Below are 16,545 nucleotides of genomic sequence, written 5' to 3'. Positions count from 1 at the left end.
GTACTGTTCTTGGTCTATCTCTACTCAGTGTGTAAAATATTAAATTATTATTATACCTGACTGATATTACACCGGACCGGCGTCACCCGAGCGTCGGAGCGGCGTCTAGGCAACTCTATGGCTGCTACTCGACGCCACGTTAGCATTAAAAGCAAATAGCATTTAAAATCCCGCGCATAGTTCCAGTACAACCCCCTGCGCTGGCGCATTCGTTTGTTCAAAATGCCATTGAAGCACGCGAACGGTTTTAGCTTTTCATATGTGTGTAATAAAGCTGTACATACACACTTTATTATGTGCATGTGAGCGTTATAACACTCACACATGGACTGCTGGGTGGGACACCCCTCGAAATTATTATTGTCCTCTGTGCTACTCGCGTTTTGGGTAGCGTTACCGTTCAGCAAATTATGAAGCTATGTCAAATGTCACTTACCGACTTCAATAATAAAGTGTATTAGTCTATCCGCTTTCCTAAGATCAAGTACGCCATAGTAAAGTTATGGCGAACTTGATCTTATTTAGAAATCGGAATGGCTATATCTACGTTGTGCCCCTAGCAAAGTAGCAACCTATTGACGTCGTCAAAGTAATTATAATTTATTATATATTTTGCAGTAAAGGTAAATATATTTATATGAAGTATATATAGTAAAAAATATTATAAACGGTAACGCTACCCCATTCCGCCCTTTGAAAAGGCATGTGTGCAACTAGTAAACGTAAGTACCCCTGTTGATCCCCCCGCCGGCCCAGGTGCGCCCGCGCGGCACGCGCCATTCCCGCCGCGGCCGGCGCCCTGACGCCATCTAAACCAACTGCCTACTGCATCCCTTACTCGCAACCATTCCGAAGGATACTCGGAATGTGAACTCGCCCATCATGAGTTCAATCGGTGTCGTAGTCTTCCGCAACTCGCCACTCGGCAAAGCCCAAGTTCTCCAGGAGTCCGTCAGCAACGCCGTCAATATAAACAATAACACCAACCAAGGTGTCAGAAGAGAAATCATTATAGTGAGAAAGAAACAGAAGATCCAGTCTCCACCGACGGTATCAGTGACTTCTTTAGTGCGTGCTTCTGATCCTTCCGTTGCAAGTGTACCGGCGAAAAGACCGCGAGTTCGTGAAAATGTTCCTGAAGATATAGCTCGGTCGCCGACACCTCTTGCGGTGGCACGGCGTAACGCCCGGGAACGGAACAGAGTGAGGCAAGTCAACGATGGCTTTGCCGCTCTACGTAGACACATACCCGAGGAAGTGGCTGCGGAGTTTGAAAACGCCAACTCAAACAGAGGACCGAACAAGAAGCTGAGTAAAGTAGAAACATTGCGTATGGCTGTAGAATATATAAGAAACTTAGAGAATCTCCTTAATATAGGTCATGCTGACAAAGAAAACGGATCGTGTATGTCAATGGAATCTTTCCCCTCGCCGGCGTCTTCATCACCACGTGATAACAGTCAAGAAAGAAGTTATTTTGCCCTCAACTCCCCCGCTCTTGATGATGACGGTCTTGAGGAAGACGAATTAGACGAAACTCTACAGCAGTTACCTCAGCACCAGTATATAGAATTACCAGCTACCGAAAACTTTCAGTTAGTGTCTACTCCGCATTTGTATGAAGAAGATGACGGTGTCGGACAACCTTTGACTCCGTCATCTGATTTAATAACTCAAGAAGATGTCAATCCACATCTACTTGATGGACACTTTCCATTTCCAAACTCGGCTGAGCAATTCACAGTGATCCCGGAACAAAACTATTGTAGCGAACCCAATGTGTCATTGAACGATAGTGATTTCGAGGTAAAATATGCGGAGTCTGTCCAACATCACATTCATAGAAGTTTGGGTGAAGAAACAGACCTGCCTCTAGAAGCAATTAATCCCGATCTTATTATGGCACATGAGGAGTATAAGTTCAAAGAAGAGTCATTTCTGGAAAATACACCATACAGTGATGTGGAGCTAAAGAAAGAACTTCCGGACATTCACGTGACGCCCGAAGACAGGGAGCAGTTTGAGGAGACTTTGAAATGGTGGCAGGAGAAAACAAGACAAGCACGGCCAAACATTAAAAATTGACTAGAAAAGTGGTATAGCTAAGTGGATTGATAGTAGAGTAATAGATATTTATATTATGATGTATGTATATGAAGTAATGGATAACATACAGCTGTCGGTGCCAAAGTCGCTGCCGGCGCAAGGTGCGCGGTAACGGTCAGTTAGTTTAATGAAGCCAGCACGCGTCTGCGTTTCTTTATCTTTATGTTAGTCTTAATAGCCAAGAAAAAAACATTTGCTCAAAGAGTTGACACGTGTTGACTCGATAACCACCTTTCATGTCCGATTATTATAATGTTAGACTAAGTGTATGCTTTTACCTGTAGATAACATATTGGCATAGTTGGTTGTCACGCTTAATATATATTTATGTAAATATAAATACCTAAATTTTTATCCTCTTTCAAACACACTTTAGAGACTATTATAACTCTATGTTCTTACTTGAAAAATAAACTTTTTTACTGTGACTTAGCGTTATGCGTCTTTTCTGTGGAAGTCATACGAAAATTTGACTTTAAAGAGCCAATATAAAACATTCTACTTCTTAAAATCTGTTAGATGAAAGCATTAGTCAAATGTACCCAAATAGAAAACACGCCTTTTATAAATGTTTTTGACCTCGTTTGTATTTCATTATTTTTACTAGATAATTTTGTAAATATTTCCTTATTTGACCGTATTTTTAAATTAATTGCATTAATCAGTTGCTTTTAATGTTTATTTGAGCCTTCTAAATCAGATAACGATAGTTATACTTATTACACATTGCCATCAAAATAATGTCATTTGACTGAACTATTTCAAGATCGCCGTTTCAAACGATAAAAACCTATTAGGTATATGTTTTAGTTTAACCTTTGATTTTATCTGTATATAAATATTGTTTACAAGGGCACCTAATCATAATACAAATTGTTATAATACTTATTTTAGTGCCTTCGAGATAATAATGTGATGTTAGTCGTAAGTAACTGATATGTAACAATAAATCCTTTTTAATCCTTATCTATTTATTATTTCAATGCTCGATTTGTTACCTATTTTAATATGTCGTTATTTTATTAAGCTAATACAGTCCCATTCTTTCAAGTCTCACCCCATTACTGGCAGCATCCCTTATGCTAATTCAGCCATTTTTTTGACATTAAATGACCCACTTTGGCGCTTTGGCGTTGGATGAATGCCGCAAAGCCAGGTTGTACAAGTTTAACTTTAAGATATAATTATTCGACTTAAACTTAAATAGATAACATTAAATTAAATAATAAATAATGCTTTGATTAATGGCTACTATCCTTTAATTTTGTTATATGCCTTGATATTTAAATCTACTGATTCATCTGTAGGTATATACTTCATTAAAATATTAAACTCATTGTGTACAATGATAGATTTTTCATTACAACTTTCTTGATTATACCGTGTTGTAAAACATGATACTCGGACAGCTCCGAGAACTAATGATTATTTTACTTCAACTTAAACTTTGTTTAGTAGACTTGAGTCCCGGTTAAGTTCGTGTGTGTCCGGGCCGAGGACCGTTAACGGTAAGCCGATAGCGCCATTGTGATTGTAATGTGCCGCCGTTACCCCAAAAAAACTTCGTGTGAGATTCGAATTCGGGATGCACGTAGGGTTCCTTGCCTAATGAAGAACGGTTACCCGACAATACATTTAACTGGTCCCTTTGCCCGATTCGAACTTTAAGATACGTCAAGTCTATTAACTGACGTGACTTAAAGTTCGATTCGGGCCGTTGTCTGCTAGTCCAGGTAAGGTCGAAAATTATAAACCGACACTAGATATATTTTTAAACAAACATTCAATTAAAGTTATTTATTTAGAATCTGAGATCAATATTGTTTTAGTTGTTATTTAGGTAAGTCACATACAAATCATACAATTATAACATTTATAATCAATATTAAAACATAAAAATAAATTAGAAACAACAGAAGATTAAGGGTTACGTTTCATTTGATTGTATACTATTACTGTGTAATGATGAATCTTCTAAATCATACATAGAAATTACTTTAATTATATTGTAATTACAATTTTATAGAACTGAATTGTAACATTTAAGAGCCCTACGATAACTTAGATACTTCCCACTTCCCAGTATTGTCAATAGACATTTTTAATTTCCTTAAACAAACATAAAATTTTGCGCCATCATTCTTTCATAAACATTTAACAAAGTATCATATCTTCGACAGCAGAAAGTCTTGTCAGATTGTAACATAGCGGAATACAAGACGTTTTTCTTGTAGGACTGCGAATGTTTATTTATAATAGGAACGCAAACAATTTCATAGTTTTCAAACAAGAACATAGCGGTTATTTCTTGCTTCGTTCCGCACGCTCCTTGTTTCCGGGCTCAAGAATGTTAATTTCTTCAAATTTTTTTCTATAGAAATATCGCCATATTTTACGGAGTAAACGCCCTACACGCTATTTTGGCTTCCATTTAAATATTTTCCGGTTCATTCGTCAGGGGCTGTTTTTGGTGATTATAGATTTTGATACACGTGAGCGCACGATTGGGATCAAAATTCAACACAACATGCATTTAAGGCTAGCAGCTCTCCCCGTTTACCCGCACTAGGCTGCAGAGGCTAACCCCGTTATTCATAAAACTTTGCGGGCCTGATTTAGTTAAATTTTGTTTTATCCCTTTCTCACAAATACATAAGTTAAAATGACAGATAAAGAGAAACGATGATTAGCTAATCGAGGTTTATATCGCGTTTATGAAGCGATTTCTCGATTTTTTCCTCTGTGGGTAAAAAGTATGATTGTGGTTTCTATTTTTTTTATATGTTCGTAACGTATTAGAACTTCAAAAATGCTGTTCACTTTTTCGTTGCTAATGGATAATGGATAGTAGGTAGTACGAGTAAATCGGTTAAGGTCTCACATAAAGAACACAGCGTCACTCAAGTCAGTAGCAAGTGGCTATCTATTATCCTTCGAAATTACAACAAGTGTCCTCTCCAGTTTCCTTATCTGGATTAGGCATACTGCTGCCGCTTTTACTATCGCTCGTCGATAATTTGGTAAGTACAGCACTTTTCCCTTACTTGTATGTGATGTCAGGTGAAAATAGATTTTTATAACATTATTTTGCAATGTAAATCAATTTAGTTCTTGGATTGAGCTTTTATATTTTTCTTAACATTTTCTTTGGTGTAGGTATGCCTATTTATAACTTACAATCTTTAGTCGAACAATAGTTTGTTTCCAAATTGCAATATGATCTCAACTGCTGTCTTTAAATGATTGTCATGTATAGGTAAACCTGTGCCAAATTTTACAGCTTTCTATGTACTTATAGTAAGTGAGAACAATGGTCACTAAGCAAGCCGCGGACGGCCTTATATACCTTGTGGACTATCTACATAATCCTTAAATGCTTAATTCAATTAAGTACCTACTTATCGATATATTTGCATTGATGAAAATAGGGCAAACCTTGGCTTATCGGTGATACTTGGTAATTCGGTGATACTCCGTTATAATCTTACACAGTTCTCACCATGAGGAAATGCGAGCTATAAAATCGTTGGCAGCTGTCAATTTTGATGCTTGCAATCGGGTTGGCAGCGATTTAATTGCTTACATTTCAGCATTGCAAGCTCAGCGTAAGATAACAACGCATTATCACCGAATTACCAAGTATCACCGATAAGCCAAGGTTTGACTAAGGATTTTGTAATTTATTTAGATTTCAATATACATTTTAATATATGAGATGCGTGGGAAAAGACTCACTTTAGCATGACAAAGATACTATACGGATACTATGAGGAAGAGCTCCTGATCGGACCGAAAAAGTCCGTTACGGCACGATACGGCTTTTGTTGACTTGTGTACGGCGGTGAAGTACCCTTGATACTTGATGCGTGCGTACGTTCGTTTTCTTAGTACGCTTAGCTTAGGTGACGTTTATTCATGACATGCGTGACTTTCGGTGTAATTTTATTAAATAATGTTAGTTTCTAATGCTTGTAGTGATACGGAAAACTTTATTAAAATAATTATATGTTGGTCGTATAATGGTCAGCATGTTTCGACCAATTACCATAATATTCGTCCGGAGTTTCCATTTGTAACTGTCATGTCATTAAGTGAATCCCGTAGATGACCAATATCGTAATCGGTTGACCCCGGTATGTTTGTGTTATGGATCTTTCATAGTTAAAACCAATGACGTTTTTCTTAGAAAACCCTCATCATCACAAACCATCATCACAGCACAAACCATCGGCGGAATAACATAACCTTACAAAACAATTTTATGAAATCATGACACTTATCTCTCTCGGTCCAGCTGTACAGATATTTATATTTATTCATAAAATATCAGAGGTGTTTGTTTCAATAACAAAATAAAAAATCCAAATCATTATATATATATTATATTTTTTATTTTGTTATTGAAACAAACACCTCTGATATTTTATGAATAAATATAAATATCTGTACAGCTGTATATATATATAGTACGTTTAGAAATAGACGGTTTCTTTTGCCATCAGTAACCAAGTATCAAGAAATTGTATTCCACCAACAAAAGCAAGGTAAAGTCAAAGAAGCTACCCTATTGTTGTACAATATTTATTCTTGCGTGGATCTCGTCGGTCTTTCAGCGAGGTCGCTCCTTTGTCCAGGGTTCATGGGAACGGGCAAAAAACCGCGTTGCCTTTAGGGAACAGCGAACAAAACTGAATAAGCACTTTTTCAACGTATCGCTCGCATAAAACGTACGAACCACGTGTTCGAAGATTTAAATTTTTGTTTATAATCTCCACGTCTCATGCAAAGCCTTTGGCTGTTGGTTTAGGGTCCTGAGATTTGATGACATTAAATAAATGTAACAAATAAAGAGTTTTTGGGCCTAAAATTATCAAAAAATTTCATCTAAGTGACTAAGTAGGGTGACTCCTGGAGTTATTGGCCACAACATAGTAATTGGCGTTTCCTAACAAATCAGAAAGAAACAAGCGAAAAGAAGTATTATTGTTGCTAATTACTATATATTGTCCCAACACTATAGCAGTCACCCTACTACATAGTACCTATCATTATTTTCTACAAAATTAAAAATTAGTTAAATGAAATTTCCGCGTAGTGAAATAAACTAAACATTCATAATATTATCATAAGTAGGTATTCTATCATTAGAAAAGTCGTAAGAAAGTAAAAAACAAACATAGTGGTCGCATCAACAATGTTGATCTTACCACGCAGTTATTGAGTGGTGGAGGTGATACTGGTAATATATTTGCTCTAGAATATTTGGTAAAGATAACCTTTGACTAAAGAACATCTGCAAAGCAACTGGAAACATGTTTTTAGACTTCTCTACATCCGAGACAGATTGCTCGAGATAGTAGACAGTGAAATTGCACCGAATCCCGACGAAATCTGCTCCCAACATACGGTAGGCGAGCAGGCCATCTGGCCGCGCCAGATTCTCTACAGAACATACACATAAATCAATACGGGCTAAATAACACAGCAAAAGTTGAAAAGTCATGGCGACATATGCCTACATTTGAAATTAATTTAATTCCGAATCGAATTTGAGCAGTAACACCAACATGCATCGTTACCTATTCACATGTGTTGCAGGCACATTAGACATGGGCTGATCAACACAAACAAGATTCAAAGTCAAATTCAAAATATATTTATTTCAAGAAATTAATATTACAATCGAGGCAGTACAGTGATCCCCACACTAGGCTCAGCCAGATAAAGATAAAGAGAGATAAAGTTATTAACCGTCATTAACTCTATAACTCTTAAATTACAAATTAATTTTTAACTAATACAATACATAATTAATTAATTAAATATAAATGATGCAATTAACATAATAATCTTTGTAGTTCAAGCTAATAAGTGATTTTGTGTTATTTAGCACACTAGGTTATCTATCAATTGCGTTATCAGCAATTACTCTGCTGTAGGGTCTAATAAAATCCTAATTATGTCATAATTATCTAGGATGAAGCAACGTTAGTTTATTTTTCAATCATACCCGCAAAATTTAATTCAACACGTGTAGAACGAAATAAGAAATAATTTAGTCGGATTTGTGCCCGCTGAATCTTACCAGGGGGCCGATTTTTGAATTTCGACCATTCGTTTTCGTGTATTTCGTTCAATAATATCTGCACTACTAGGCATTTAAATTGTACTAATAGAATTAAAATCGAGTGGTCAATACCACTAGATTCTAAATTTCTATCGCTCGTTTTTCAAAACTCAGCATTTCGCCGTTTTCCACCGATTTTCGAGTGACGAAATCGAGCGATCGAAATTCAAAAATCGGTCCCCTGTCTCAAGAATGGAAGACTGGTGATTTTTGCTTGGCCACTTTATACGAGTATAACTTAATATGTTTTCATTGCTCGTATGTGTAGTTTTGCGAACGCTATTTCGTAAAACGGCTGGTTAGTACAGTCAACAACACTCCCAGCTGTACATCGGTGGACCTTATTACAAAAGGCATAAGGTCCACCGATGTACAGCTGGGAGTGTTGTTGACTGTACAAAGTCGAATTAACAATGCTACAGAAATGGTACAAACTTTCTATACAGACAGGGTCTGTTCTGTTCAGCTGACGGTACAGTCAAGTTTTAAAGATATCGATGTAACTAGTTTAGCATAAAAACACGCATTCAAACTTATTGCCATAGTTCATAATACGTATGTCTTGTTTGTCTTGAATAGGGGACTATTTTGATATGTTATTAGTGTTATTATACAATGACTGTGAATTAAAATAAATATTTTGATATGTTATTATACAATGACTGTGAATTAAAAGTGACCAACCAACGCTGCTGTACAAGTCCCAAAAATAATAACGACCACTTTTAAAATAACATGACAATTAACACATTAAACAATGGGTAACATTTTGCTCATTTAAACAAATTAGCGCTTTGTTTTACTAATGACAGATTTCTGTATTATACATAGTACTTAGTGACTAGTACAATGTACACACTGGAAATAGGTACTGATGAATAAGAGCCAACAATGATTCAATATTATATTATTTACGATAGGATAAAAGACGACAAGGTCAAATTTAGAAATGCTATTTAGTTGAAATATTAAATAATTTTAGTATTAGATAATTTTTCTACATTAATTATTCGTCATTGTGTAAAATATTTGCAAGTACGGCATACCTGCAACGAGTTCGTTCAGTTCCCGTGGGCCAAATATGGTCCAACTTTTAACGTTCTTTCTAACAACAGCGAAATTGACGTATGAAAATTGCAATCACCATACATCGCTAAAGGACTTAAGTCCTAAGTCAACCGACGTCCTGGTAATAGTTATTTGTTTTACAAGGGGGCAAAGTTGTTGTTTAACCGCTCGTGCTAATATCGATACCCGAGCAAGCGAAAGATTCCAAAATTGAACTACGAGCGTAGCGAGTGGTTCGAAAAATGGAATCTTGAGCGTTGCGAGGGTTTCAAAGCACGAGGGTTAAACAAAATTTGCCCCCGAGTGAAACACAACATTTTTCACCACACCAACCCGAAACAAATACCTATTAAATGTAAAATTTCAAACAAAATCAAATTCAAATGAATGTTATTAAATATTTATCATTCAAAATCATCATTTTAAAGTCAATTATACCAGCAAACATAAGAAAACAACTCAAAATTTGCATTTGATTACTTTGCCTCACATGTGAATTACTGATAGCAAAGTGCAACTTTGCTATCCGTTTTTGAAGTGCAAAGTAAGCCTTTCCGAGCTGGTGTGGTGAAAACGTTCATTATTATGCTACTTCAGGCATCATCAGTTGATAAGTATAAAACTTTTATTGGAAATTTATTACATCTAGGTATAAACCTTTTGATATTACGACTTGTAATATGAACATTTGAACAAATGTACTGCAGATATAATCGGGAACAAGTTACCAACTTGTCAGGCAGCCGGTGCCGAACCCCTCATGCATGCAAGACCCAATTATAATACCAAAATAGAATAGTTGCGGGAAGTGTGTCATATGGCGTATTACCTTACGCGGTAAAATAACACGCTTAAATCTAGCAAATGCCTTTTGAACGTGCATGTGTAAAACCCGGCGTTAAAAAAAATGTACATTTGTAAAAGCATATTATTAGTATAGTTTTCTTGTGAAAATGTGAGGAAATCTAGTACATTTTGCGGTAGTATTGTCAATTGCCAAATGCACAGTCGAGTATCCAATCAAAGCACCAAATTAGCGTTCTCGGTCGAAAATCCAGAGGCAAACCCAAGCGGAGAGACGTAGTGCAAAAGGGCATGAAAGGTATCCAATGACGGGTATAAGGAAAGCTGGGTCCACCACCAATACGTATATGAGATACGCACCAAGAAAAGTCTGCAGCGGATTTGATAGCCCACGCAGTGTAAGTGTTATTTATACGTCATAATTTCATAGAAGTTTGACGTTTAAAATGACACTTGCACTGCATGGGCTATCAAATTCGCTGCAGACTTTTCACGGTCTGACTCTATATTTAGCACTCTACCTGCATGCTGCGTGATAAAATAACTGTCACTTTTTAACACCGCGCGATAGAAAGTGACGGATGCCGTTTTATCACGCTGTCACATAGACAAGAACGACCATCGTTTTGGAATTACACTGTCTTTTTCATTGCATCTAATATTTTCTAGACATGATAGGTACTTTTCCAAGACAAAATATTAGCAAAACTTTTATAAAGTATAACCATAAAGTTGCTCTGATTATTAAAACAAACAAGGAAAGAGGATTACTTCGATAATGAGATGACTCAAATGCTATCCACACACTTGCGTGAGGATCATATGCTCCAATTCCATATATCTTTATGATTAGACTATATCAACAAATCACTGGAAATATCCAGTTCAGACTCATGTAAGATGTCTGATGAACTAAGTAATAACTATGACTACATGTTAAAGGTTTCTCGTACAAATTGTTTGTTACGGACATGCATAAATACGCTGAGTGATAACGGGATCTCGATCCGGAATTAAAAAAGTGATTAAATACTGATACTGATAGAAATACTGAAAAAAAAATCCAGTGAGACCATTGATGGAAAAAATATGTTCTCTTACGTTTTGGCTACTTTGAGTTCCGAACAAAAGTTGGTCTTCTTCATTTAGGCACCTTTTCTCGTGCGACGTAATCGGTCAGTATGTTTTTGCAATAGGTACGTACGACATTTGTTTAATTAAGAACCTAGACTTCCATTGAATACTTCGAGCAACACCGGCTTCCGACACATCGGAAGGGAGGGGCCCAAGCGATATCTCACCGTACAAATCTTTCTGCCATTTTTCGCGGGGGGAAAGGTGCACACAGTCGCACTTCTCACACACTTACATACAAAATCGAATCTGTAATGACGACACAAATACATAGAAAATGACACACGTCAAAGACAAATCTTGCAAACCTCGATCTCTTTTTGTGTACGGACGAGTGACAAGTGTCACAACACGCACACTAACACATTTTCGTTGAAGTATGTTATTGTATTCTGAGAGATGAGAAGTCGGATTTGTCGCTCGACCGATCCGCAATTTGTACTGAGCGAGCAAAATCGATAAATCCAACAATTACATGAGACTAAAATATAATAATTGTGTTTGAATGTAATTAAACGTATGATATGTAAAAAAAAATATTACATGTGAAATGTAACACTTTCTTTGTGTAAATTTGATGTCCCCGACCTCTTTTTATAACAAAAAACCGAGCTACAGGCATTTTTGTGCAGCAGTGTTCACGCGCGCGTCTGGACTCGGTCTAGTGAAAAATCTAAGTGCAACTAGTTTTATTACCCGCGCTAGATTAGATTGACGCGCTAATCTTGTACCTCGGCAGAGGGGAAATAGTGCGAATGCCGCCTCCCTTCCGTGTTGCTCGAAGATTGAATAGTTACATTATTTCTTTAGACCAAGAACGCTGACAAAATTCGGGAAAATGTATTTCTACCAGAATTAAACCTAGATAGAGGAATCATTCGTGCTTGTAAACATATAAATTGTAAAATAAATTGAATATTATTATAAATTATTAAGCTGTTTTTGAGAATCAATTTACAAATACCATTACCAAATCATGTGTAAATACTACTTGTTAAGTAGTTAAAAATAAGTTGCGATATCAAAAGATACAAACAAGTTTACAAAGTGTCTGTGTCAGACTAAGATAAGAATAAAAAACTATCATCGCAAGCTTTTGAATATGAATGCACTGGGTAAGTAATAATGAATATTGCAGTAAATAACTGAGTTATTTTATTAGTTTCATCCCCCCTAACTTAAAGCCGGATATGCATACCATAATGTTTGAGCATATGCCAGTTCCGCAGATCGCGTCCAATTCAACCCTGCTTCCTCCAGGCCTCCAGCCAAACGTAGCGTATAGATTAATTATTCAAAAACCTATGAATATACACGAATTTGAATGTACATTGAAAAATGTTTTTTTTTATACAACACTTACTTTTATTTTAAGATAAAGATAGTTTATTAATCAAGTCTACTTGATTGACTAATGTCTACATTACAATGCGCTTATGAACGTCAAATCTACACCGCAAAAAAGCTACACCGGCTCCAACCCTCCTCTGCCTCGAGAGGATTTAAATCCCCCCTCAATTCGAGGAGGGTATCCCAATATCGGACCGGCGGCAACAAACTCGGCGGAACACATCTTTTCAAAACATTACATCTTATATAATTTACTTTCTTATATCCTTTCTCCTTGTGTAATTAAGTCTTGTATTAACAAACCGTATAAATATGACCAAACCGTACACCCGTACTACAGCTTTGTCATCTGTACTACAAGCATTAGCGATATTTCTGCCCGATTCGAACTTTAAGATACGCCAATTAATAGATCTAGAAACGATATGGATGTGTCAGTGTCAAAAATGACGTTTTTGTTTGAAGAAACGTCACATTTGACACTGACATATCTAATCCATATCTTTTCTAGATCTATTAATTGATGTATCTTAAAGTTCGAATCGGGCCGTTAAGCCAGTAACCACTCGTAGGGATATATGGTAGGTATTATCCCGCAGATTCAATTATTCGTATGAAATATGTAGGTATGACAAAATTGCTGACTCAAGATATCTTTATTTACTTTCAGAATGGTATCTACTCGTATGCTGACTATGAAATTTTAATACTTGCTAAAAAGCAGCGAAGAGTAAGTAAATTTATTTTGAAAAATAAAACTACGCCCATCGACAAATTAAAAACCGAAAGTAATATCAACCCCTAAGGATAATAATTCCAAAAAAGGGTTAGTTATTCGCTTTCTATCATTGATAGGCGACTCCCACTGGGGCGCGCTCGGAGCGACCTAGTCAAGTTTTTTTTTTTACCTTTTCCATTTCTAATTGGGAGCACGTGCAGTGTTTCCGTTCAGCCACGTGGCGCAAGCGCATTCAAATATTAAAATATTCGTTCCGCTCGTTCCTGGCCACTGCGCACTATCAATTGATATCATATAAGCACAAGAGGGTAAAACACGGGTTGACAGGAAAATAAAGGCAATCTGAATCTTTTATCATTGTCTATGGCCTCCGTCAACGTCTGTTATACTAATAAATCTAATGATAATGGGCAATCAAGATCTGTGTGAGGCCGACGTGACATAGTTCTGTTATTGATTTGTCCCATATACTCGTACCTTATAATTTAATTGTGGTTTCACAACATTTGAACCTTGTTTAGACATTTAGTAACAGATTTCACAAAAATTATAACTATTATAAGTGATATCATTATAGTGTGTATAAGAGATAAATAGTTATTAAGGATCACTTCGTTCCTACACACTTTTTCTGTACCTTGTATCTCGAACGGTTTAATTCAAATTTGAGAAAAGCTGCGTTTTGGACCCTTTGCGATGGAGGGAGGGGGGTAACGCAGAGGGGGGAGGGGTGGGGAGGGTTGATGAAAAATAACTTCGGTCCATAAAGTAGGAACATATGTATCCCAATTGAAAAAAGTCTTCCATTAATTATGCCCTAATTTTAGCTAATTTCCCTGAATTAATTGCCCGTTAAAATACAATAAGTAGAATACCTACTACATTGTAAATTACCTACCTACAGTTTTATACTGACGTATTTTTATTTTGTCTATGTAATCAAAACGGCTGAATACAGAAAGATTGTCTCTTCGTACGATATTTGTAAAACCGAAGCAGAATCTACGGCCAAGGAATTCTGTACCTCTTCGTACATGTACGGCTACCACCAGTTTGACACTGACATATTCGCTATCGTGAGCGTAACTTACTTTCTAGGCATCTCGCTCGTACTAGGCATATCAGTGCGAGCGAGTTATAAAAGATAAAAGATAAAAAATAGTTTATTCAAGTACGCATATTACAATGCGCTTATGAACGTCAAATAAAGCTACACCGGCTCCAACCCTACACCTCTGCCTCGAGAAGATTTAAAATCCCCTCTCAATTGGAAAAGGGTATCCCAATATGGAAATATAAAATATATCGCGCTCGAACGCAACTCCTTCGCCAGGCCCCCTTTACGCGCGCAATTCGGACCCTTAATCGAGTAGCGATCGAGTTAGATTTGTTTTTTTGTTCTTTGAACGAATTCACAACCACGTTATATGTATTGTGTTACTGTAATTTGTAATAATGTACCTATGTTGTTTAGTTTCGTTTGTGTTAAAATTCCATACTGTCGAATTAGGATAGCCTGTAAAGATGGTTGTGCGTATGTTAAATAAATAAATAAATAAAAAAAATATTCAATATAGAAAGTAAGTTACCTAAGCAGACGTTAGCGACTATGTCAGTTTGACACTGCTAAGGCAGTCGTGGTAAGTCTACTTGTCAGTCTTTCACATTGATTGTCACTAAGACATATATACGCAGATATTCGTACGCAAAGCTGTCGTAAAGACAATGAAAACTATTGGAAGTAAGAAAATTTAAATAATTATAAAGTCATATAATGCATACCTCGAACTCTCACGTGTCATTAAACATGCATTTATGACTAAGATGAGATGTGTACTCTGTACTTTGTCGCAACTTTGTTCTTTATCTTTCACAAATGTCATTGTGCGTTTGGATATGTTGACTAAGAATGTTAGTCACCGACGTTAAGTTGTGATAAATCATAATATGTAATTACTACATTATATTAATAATTCCGGGAATAATTTTAGTTTTATAGGTAGTTTTAATTTTGGTTTACTTTTTATTGTAAGTTTGATATTAATTGTTTATGGTTTTAAATAAATTCCCTAAATCCCTAAACCGAAAAAACCTAAATTTTATAATATGTTTCTTAGGTAATCAAAAATTCACAACCCTGTCTAAAGCTGCCTGCAAGGTTCGGCATAATTAATAAGGCAGTCAAAACACCTTTAGTACAATGTGTTTTGACTGCCGCATTAATTTTGCCATAACTAGCAGGCAGATTGAGCCTCTCTACGTATTTAAGTTATTCACCGAGCGAGCGAGGGTCTACGTTTCAGCTTGGGTAAAAATGCTTTCGTTTGTTCGAATTTTCTCCTTTACAGGTCGCAATTCACAACCGATTCTTGGTCCCTCGGTCCCGAATGCAGTCAGAGAGTAGCCAGACTTTAGTGGTACAAAGCATTAAAAACCAATAATCAGGGTTAATATCGGTCCATTCCAATTCCCAATAGTATTTTCTGTGTAGGTTTTACGTCCTCTTTGACTGAGCGATTTTCTGGCAGTACATTAAAGAAGGAGAAGTTACTCTGATTGATTGACTTTATATTTTCTATCGAGCCCTTAAAGTGCCTATGTCACATTGAAGCATTCATTAATAACATCCGCACACTTTACTTCATAAACACTCACCGAAGCCACTCCAAAAATAGCCGAATCCTCTCTCCAGATGTTATCCTGGTGGCTTTTTGTCGTGCGCCGACAAAAACTCGTCGCGTACCACGAACGTGGGAATCGGTGCATAGCCCAGATGGTGGTGGGATGAGACGTCCACGTGTCACAACTCACAACACTTGCGAGGTTTCCGGGCTGCACCGGTCTGAGCAGTCTGTGCCGGGACTCAAAGTGTATAACCACTGAAAACCACTATGCTATATACCGACTCATAGTATGAAAATATAGCTACCTACATTTTTGCTGGTATTACGCAAACAACTGTCATCAACATAACTGTACTACAGAAATATTAATACAGTCATCCACATAAATTATTAATTTTTCTATTTTTAATGTTGTATCCTTTAAGGTGTCGTCAAAACAAAAATAACGTATCTTTTAAGAACCACCCCGACGTCGTTGTGTCCTGATGAGGTGTCTTCTTCTATTAGGGTTCCGTACCTCAAAAGGAAAAAAACGGAACCCTTATAGGATCACTCGTGCGTCTGTCTGTCTGTCCGATCATTCCCCCCCTTTA

At 36.7% G+C, this 16,545-nt stretch overlaps 1 protein-coding gene across 1 annotated transcript; it reads left to right on the top strand.

The window, feature by feature from the left end:
- The first annotated feature begins 658 nt into the window (after positions 1–658).
- On the top strand, positions 659–2,301 carry LOC134806295 (achaete-scute complex protein T8-like). Its single transcript, XM_063779517.1, has one exon. It carries the CDS (start codon positions 883–885, stop codon positions 2,083–2,085), a length of 1,203 nt encoding a protein of 400 aa, XP_063635587.1. The 5' UTR covers positions 659–882; the 3' UTR covers positions 2,086–2,301.
- Positions 2,302–16,545: the final 14,244 nt, after the last annotated feature.

This window comes from Cydia splendana, chromosome 3, assembly GCF_910591565.1.
Source record: "Cydia splendana chromosome 3, ilCydSple1.2, whole genome shotgun sequence".
NCBI classification, from domain to species: domain Eukaryota; kingdom Metazoa; phylum Arthropoda; class Insecta; order Lepidoptera; family Tortricidae; genus Cydia; species Cydia splendana.
Note: the sequence above shows the minus strand (reverse complement) of the source record. Positions and strands in the feature narration are given on the sequence as shown.

Excerpts from the sequence above, each read along its gene's own strand:
- LOC134806295 (XM_063779517.1), top strand. The coding sequence starts at position 883 with ATGAGTTCAATCGGTGTCGTAGTCTTCCGCAACTCGCCACTCGGCAAA.